General features: G+C 36.1%; 1 protein-coding gene across 2 annotated transcripts in view; it reads left to right on the top strand.

Annotated features, from left to right (window-relative positions):
* BRCC3 (BRCA1/BRCA2-containing complex subunit 3) overlaps positions 1–7,845 on the top strand; it is an 84,742-nt gene that overhangs the window by 73,554 nt on the left and 3,343 nt on the right. For both annotated transcript variants that reach the window (XM_023508561.1, XM_003802739.3), the window contains exons 8-9: positions 4,636–4,767; positions 5,276–5,319. In XM_023508561.1, coding sequence (XP_023364329.1) covers positions 4,636–4,767; positions 5,276–5,319 — 176 coding nt within the window. The remainder of the gene's footprint in view (positions 1–4,635; positions 4,768–5,275; positions 5,320–7,845) is intronic.

Raw genomic sequence — 7,845 nt, forward strand, 5'->3', positions numbered from 1 at the left:
GTGACAGCTTGAGGCTCTGTCTCAAAAAAAAAAAAAAAAAGAAATGAGTATAATTGTGATGGATGTGTTACTTAATTCAATGTAAGCATTTCACATTGTATATTAAAGCATACCCTGAACCCCATAAATGCATCAATGTACAAAGTTATGATTTAATAAAAAACAATTTTTAAAAAAGGCATTGAAATTGGGAGGCAAGAAGTGATTTATCTGTGTTTGTAAATGACATAATCCTAATATAGAAAACCCACAATAAAGACTGTTAGAACTAATAAATGAATACAGCAAAGTAGAAGATAACAAAAACCAACACCCCCAATCAGTGATATTTCTATACACTAACAATGAACAGTAAGAAGTGGAAATTTTAAAATATCATTTACAGTAATATCAAAAAGAACAAAATACTTATGCATACAAAGGAGGTGACAGACTTGTTCATTCAAAAATATGAATAGTTGCTGAAAAAAATTAAGGAAACATCCAAATGAAAGACATCCTGAGCTCATTGATTGGATATTTTAACTTTTTCCTATCCTATGTTGGATCTCATCCCACATAATGATTTTCTTGTTCTGCTCTGATGTCAGAAGAGGACTGACATTTTTTGTTATTGTTGTACTGTGCACAAGATCTCAAATTTCACAGGAACTGCATAAAATGAAAATCCGTATAATATGAACAGTTATGGCTTCTATGAAGGATTTTCCAAATGATTTGAAAAAGAAGAAACTTCAGGAATATGAATTATGTGCCTATCAATGTGATGAAAATGATTTGCCTCTCATTCCATGAGAAGAGGTTAGTGACAATGCTGAGTATATTTTTTGGCCCTCAAATATAGTTAATCACTAGTTATAGGAAGAAACAGGCTGTTCAATTTGAAAAACAGTTATCTAAGAATACATACAGTTTATTGGATGAGTAGTATAGAGCTGATTAGTATGGTGGATGTTATGGATTTACAAGGAAGTCCTACTGTTACACTTGTGAATAGCTACATAATTTACTCATTAGATAAGAAGGAGAGTGGAGAAAAAGTGCAGGCACACTTTTCTTACAGGAGAAATCTCATCACTCAGCTCGTGAGCAATGTGAGGAACAGAAATTTTAAAAAGAGGGGAAGGCCATCATCTTCTGACACTGAGGAAATGCTAAATGGGAAGATACTTTTTATAATGCAGAATGATAAAAGAACAAAAGTTTATGGTTAGTAGCAGAAGAAATAAGAAAGGTGGGAGGAGAGAAACCATTTTCTACTGCAAGACATACAAGAGGAAGCCTGGACTTCATCCTCGAGATTGCTTTAAGAAGTATCACACTCAAAAAATTATACATAAACAAAACCCCTTTATTTTATGTAACCTAAAAGAGATAATAAAATCATCAGATGAGTTCTCTTATAAAGTTGTAAGATAATTGCAAATAATATACCAACCTCAAATAAAAAGTGGGGTATGTGGGTGGTAGAAAAATAGAAACAAAAAGGGTTAACATTGTTAAGATACAATGCTACCCAAAGCTATCTATAGATTTAAGGGAGAAGTGATTCATCTCTGTTTACAAATGTCGTGATTTTACATGTAGAAAACCCACAATAATGGGTTTTGCATTCACTATCAAAATCCCAGTGGCATTCTTCTTTTTTGCAGAAATAGAATAATCCATCATAATGTTCATATGGAATCTCAAGAGATCCCAAATAACCAAAATGATTTTGAAAAAGAACAATGTAGACAATTTTCACTGTCTGATTTCAAATGTAACTACAAAGCTAAAGTAATATAAACAGTGTGGTGCTGGTATATAGACCAGTGAAAGAGAATAGTGAGTCCAGAATTAAACTCTCACATATATGGTTGAATGAACTTCAACAAGAGTGTCAAGACCACTAAATTGGGAAAGGACAATCTCTTCAATAAATGACATTGGAAAAACTGGATATCCATATGCAAAAGAAAGAAGCTGGATCCTTATAACCATGCACAAAAGTTAACGCAAAATGAATTAAAGACCTAAACATAAAACCTTAAACTGTTACAGTCATAGAAGCAAGCATTGGGGGAAATCTTCATGATACTAGATTTGACAGTGACTTATTGGATGTGACACCAAAAGCACAGCCAACAAAAGCAAAAGTAGACCAATCGGATTATATCAAACTCAAAATCTTCTGTGCAACAAAGGAAACAATCAACCCAGTGAAAAGGCAACCTTATAGGGTGAGAAAAATAATTGCAAATCATATATCTGATAAGGGGTTAATGTCTGGAACATATAAAGATCTGCTACAACTTAATAAAGAAAAATAAAACTTGATTTAAATGTTGACAAGATGTGAATACATATTCCTCCAAAGTTTATATGCAAATGGACAAGCATATCAAAAAATGCTTGACATCCGTGGTCATTAGAGACATCCATTTCAAAACCAAAATGAGATACCACCTTACACCCATTATGATGGCTATTATTTTTTAAAAAATCAGAAAACAACAAACGTTGGTAGGGATTTGGAGGAGTTGGAACCCTTGTGCACTATTGTTGAGATTGTAAAATGGCACAACCTCTATGAAAAACAGTATGAAAGTGGCTTTAAAAATTAAAAATAGTCAGGCGGTGCCTGTGGCTCACAGGAGTAGGGCACTGGCCCCATATGCCAGAGGTGGTGGGTTCAAACCCAGCCCTGACGAAAAACTCGAAAAAAAATCATTTAAAATAGTCTAACATGAGATCCGCCAATACCACTTCTGGGTATGTATCTAAAACAATTGAAAGCAGGATCTTAGAAAGATATTTTCTCTGTTTTCTCATCCATTTTTTCCATCTTCCCCTCTATTTTTTTTTACATATTTTTAATAATTACTCTAAAGTTCCTTATCTACTAATTGCAGTATCTGTGTTGTCTGTGGGCCTTTCTTTATTGACCTTTTGTTTTGATCATCTGTCACATTTTCTTGTTTCTTCACATGTCCCTTTTTTATACTGTATGGCACAGTCATTAAAAATGACCATAGATATTAGACTAAGTATTATTTTTCCCGGGGAAAGCATGTCCATTGTTGTATCAGCTGGGATAAAAACTTAGTACTTCTATCCAATCAGAAGCTACTTGCATGAGTTGTGTTGCTACTGTAATTGTTCTCTGGTTTGCTACACTTTGAACACAAGAGAAATCTGCCCTGTAAGTATTCGATTTCCCACTCCTTAGGAGGAATTTTAGATCTAAGAAACATGAAATAATGAAGATCTCTCTTTCTTCTTTCCAGCTCAGGTCCCACTTTCTTATGCCTCCATATTCTTAGCAAATCCTATAGGATAAAGTTAGCAGGAAAGGAAAACCCTTCTCAACTTCTTGGCTTGTAAACATCCTCCTCTGGAGTCAGTAGGTGCCTTTCTCGGAAAACTGTCCCTACGTGTCCAGCTTATCTTTCTGAGTTTGCCTCTTCTCCCAGATGTTGCTCCCACTATTATTGGTTGCCTTAGCAGCTCTCCAGTGACTTCCAACAGATGCTGTTTTATTTGGCTCAGCTATTTAATTTTCTTTCAAAGTAGGATTGGTTTTAAATCATCTAGTTCATTAGTAGAAGTAAAATCATAAGTTTTGGATGTCTGCGTACCTAGGTCTAGGAATTACAGTTTTGAATAAACTGATGGAAGCTCTACCAGGTTCCTCTATGAATTTATGAAGTTGTGTGTCCAAAGCAGTGGACTATTAGAATCATTTCTGCTCATGCTCCTGCCACATATTGACTTCTTCAGTGTTTCTGGAACCATCAATAACAATAGTCACTGTGTATTACTCCAAAGGGCATTTTGGAAACCACCAACAACTATGGCACGTTCTCATGAATTCATCCTTGACTACTTGGGTGTAGGGAAGGACAGAGGCTTATAATTCCCTATCGTTTGTGTTCCATCTTAGTATGGGTCCTAGATATACTCTGGTGGGGAAGAGAAAATGGGGAACTAGATCTTATACTGCTTTACCACCATATGCTATTGATGCCTCATGGTGCCGGGGGCTCTCAATCAGCCTTAATTCTCCACTGAACCCACTATTAGGTAGAATTTAGGAGTATTTAGGGTAAGAAGTGGGTTAAGGTAAATTGGTTGGCCTTAGTAACAAGCAGATCTGTTTCTCTCACTATATCATGAAAATGCAAGTATTTCTGAATTTCTTACCTATCTCCCCACAGGGGAGAGAATGGAAAGTGAGGACTACCTGTGAACACTGAATTAGAACAAATGAATCTGATGGAGTCATCGAAGAGTCTGTAATGCCTGTTATCCAGACTTTGTGATTAATTTGTTCAACTTCATTGACAGCTTTCTAACTGAAATTAGTATTAATTATCTATTTCCCTTGACTTGGGAGCAGACATAAGGACCTTAAGCTCCCAAGGCTTCTGTTAAGTTACTAGAACTGGCCTCAGATTTTCTATGAAAGTACTGATTCTGCAAATAGGCTTCCCACTTACTCCCTAAATGAATCCAGTTGGAACTCTGTCCAGTTTGAAGTTGATCCACTAAATGAATTATAAGAACACTTAGTCTTTAATTAAAACTATAGAGAATTTCTGATTAAGACAACTCAGGGTTTAAAAACTGACCTGAACTGATTGCCTTGCACAGGTATGAGAGAATTGAAATCCCAATCCACATTGTACCTCATGTCACCATCGGGAAAGTGTGCCTTGAATCAGCAGTAGAGCTGCCCAAGATCTTGTGCCAGGAGGAGCAGGATGCATACAGGAGGATCCATAGGTAGAGACCTTCTTCTGTCCTTTTATCTTTAGCAATTTTTGAGCCCCCTTTCCTTTCAGGGGCTTGAGCCTATGTGTGAAGGCTTTATAGCAATGTCCAATCACACTATATGATAACAATCTCTTTAACATTTGTTTTTCTCCTCCTACACTTTGGGTCCTTCAAAGGCAAAGACACTTTATTCTTTGGTTGTGAAAACAAGATAAACCACAACATTTTAGTAGTCCTGTTGCCTGCCAAACACAAGGTCTTGTCCAAACAGTATATACTATGTCAAGGCTTCAGTCAGAGACAATAATTTCAAAATTATCTCTTTAAATTATCTCTTGAGTTTTTTAATAAAATCATATATCCTAAACCATCAAATGTGGGAACTTAAATTGTATATATTCATTTAATCCAGTTGGCAAAGGTTTAATACAGTTAATTGTTTTGTTTTAGTCCATGCCCATTTTGTTTTCCCTTCAGTGCTACTTTGCTACTAACTAAAACTATTTCATCCCATTAGCCTTACACATCTGGACTCAGTAACCAAGATCCATAATGGCTCAGGTAAGAATTTTTTTTTCTTGAGTATAGGCAGTGACCCCTGAAATACTCAGCTGACAGAATCAAATTGATGAGTACAAGTTATCCTTGGGTTTCCTTTCCCAAGAGTTCTATGATCCTGCTCCCAACATATCTTTTGAACCCTGGGGACCATGAATACTGTAAATGCAAGCTAGAATAAGAAAGGAGGAGGGACAGGAAAAGAGCTTTGTGATAGACCTACTCAATGGTGTGCTGATACTTGCTTAACAACCAGTTTTCAGGAGCAAGGAAGGCACTGATTTGTTTTGTGTTCCAGTTTCCATGCCATAGTACCCCAACACAGCTGATTTCAAGCAACTAACATGGTATCTGTTTCCTAATAGTTGGCCTTTGTGAGCCAGTAATGAACTAGATCTAGCATACCAGTACTAGCCTATTGTGAGAACTGAAAGAGATGGATGAACAGACTGATAAAAGGAAAGGCATGAGAGAGAAAATCCTTTATTGTTAATAAATGTAGAAGGGATTCCTATACAAGACAAAAGAACAAAAAACTTAATACAACATGCATACTAACGTACTTTTCCCCCAATATACATACCTCCCCAGCTATACTTTCTGACTAACCCTGAATTCCTCATTGTTATCGTTCTGTGTACTCTTCCTCAATTACTGGCAAGGTCATCATTGAGGACAAAGGGGAAGCTTTCAAGTGTTATAGGCAATTACTTTTTGAAGAGAAAAGGGGAAATTACCTTGGTTTATCTAATCATTTCTGTTCAGGGTAAAATATGACAAAGTGTTAAAAGTTAGTAATACATGATATATAACCATACTCTAAAACTACAGAAATTTTTAGAAGTGTAAGTAATAGCTTAAAATGGACAAATAAATTAGTGGAATTGAACAGAGCCCAGACATGGGCCCATGTATATGTAAGAATGTATATTTAGTAAAGTTATTACTTCAAATCATTGTAAAAAATAGGATAGATTATCACTAAATAGTATTGGGACAGTTCATTTGATTGTTAGCTCCTTCATTCAAGAAACATTTGTGTGCCTACTTTTTAGCCACTATTCTAGGCACTGGAGTGCAGTGCTGAGCAAAAGAGGCAATCTTACTTAACCTACATGGACTTACTTCCATTTCACAGAAAATAGATTTATACCTAATATCCTACACAAAAATAAACTCCAGATGTATTTAAACATTTAGTGTTAAATATGGCACAACCACTTTGGAAAAAATGTTGGCAATTAAAATTGCCAAGTGTTTAATTTTAATGCTTGGTTTCTTTCCTAGGCATATGCCCCAAATAATTTAAATAGCTATTCAAACAAAAACTTATATACGTGTTTTCATAGCAGCATTATTCACAATAACCAAAAGGTAGAAACAACTCAAATTTTTATCAGTGGGTGAATGGATAAATAAAGTGGGATATAGCCATACAATGAAGTACTATTTTGCAATAAAAAGAATAAACTACTGATATATCAACAACCTGGATGGGTCTCAAGAACATTAAACAATGTGAAAGAAGTATCACACAAAAGCTGCAGTTCTGGGGTTCCAAAGTGAAAAATAACTAATCTATGGTGACAACTAATAGATCAATAGTTGCCTGGGGCCAAGGTGAAGCGGCATTTAGCTATAAAGGAAACTGCATAGGTGATTCTTTGTGGCTCTAGAAATGATCTGTTTCTTGACTCTCACTGGTTACATGGGCTGTCTTAGTCATTAGTGTTGCCATAGAGAAATCCCTGAGGCTGGGTAATTTTTCCAGAAAAGAGGTCTATTTGGCTTGCAGATTTATAGCCTGTATAAGAAGCATAGCACCAGGAACTTCTTGGCTTTGGGTGAGGGCCTCAGACTGCTTCCACTTATTGTGGAAGAGGAAAGGGAGCTGACATGTGCAGCTATCACATGGTAAGCGAGAAAGCAACAAAGAGAAATGGAGAGGTGCCAGGTTCTTTTTAACATCCAGGTCCTGTGAGAACTAATAAAGTGAGAACTCACTTACTACCTCCATGAAGGCACCAAGCCATTCATGAGGGATCCACTTCCGTGACCCAAACACCTCCCATTAGGCCCCACTCCAACACTGGGGATCAAATTTCAACATGAGATTAGGAAAATTAAATATCCAAACCATAGCACAGAGTATACATTTGTCAAAACTCATAGAATTGTACACTTTAAATTGGTTCATTTTATCATCTGTAAATAAAGCTCATTTTAAAAGCTACAAAAATGTAGGAAGGAAATATAAAATAATACTTTTCAAACTCTAGGGAGGTAATGGCCTAAGTATAATCTGAAACATGAACTCACAAAAGAAAAGGTTCACTATATAAAAATTAAAGACTTTTATAGGCTCCTATACAGAAATAAATATACTCATGGTAATCTTTAAAAGAAGTATGGATTGGCTCGGCACCTGTGGCTCAAGTGGCTAGGGCACCAGCCACATACACCCAAGGTGGCGGGTTCGAATCCAGCCCGGACCCACCAAACAACAATGACAGCTGCAACCAAAAAAAA

This window comes from Otolemur garnettii, unplaced genomic scaffold (genome assembly GCF_000181295.1).
Source record: "Otolemur garnettii isolate 467f Iridium unplaced genomic scaffold, OtoGar3 scaffold00259, whole genome shotgun sequence".
NCBI classification, from domain to species: Eukaryota; Metazoa; Chordata; class Mammalia; order Primates; family Galagidae; genus Otolemur; species Otolemur garnettii.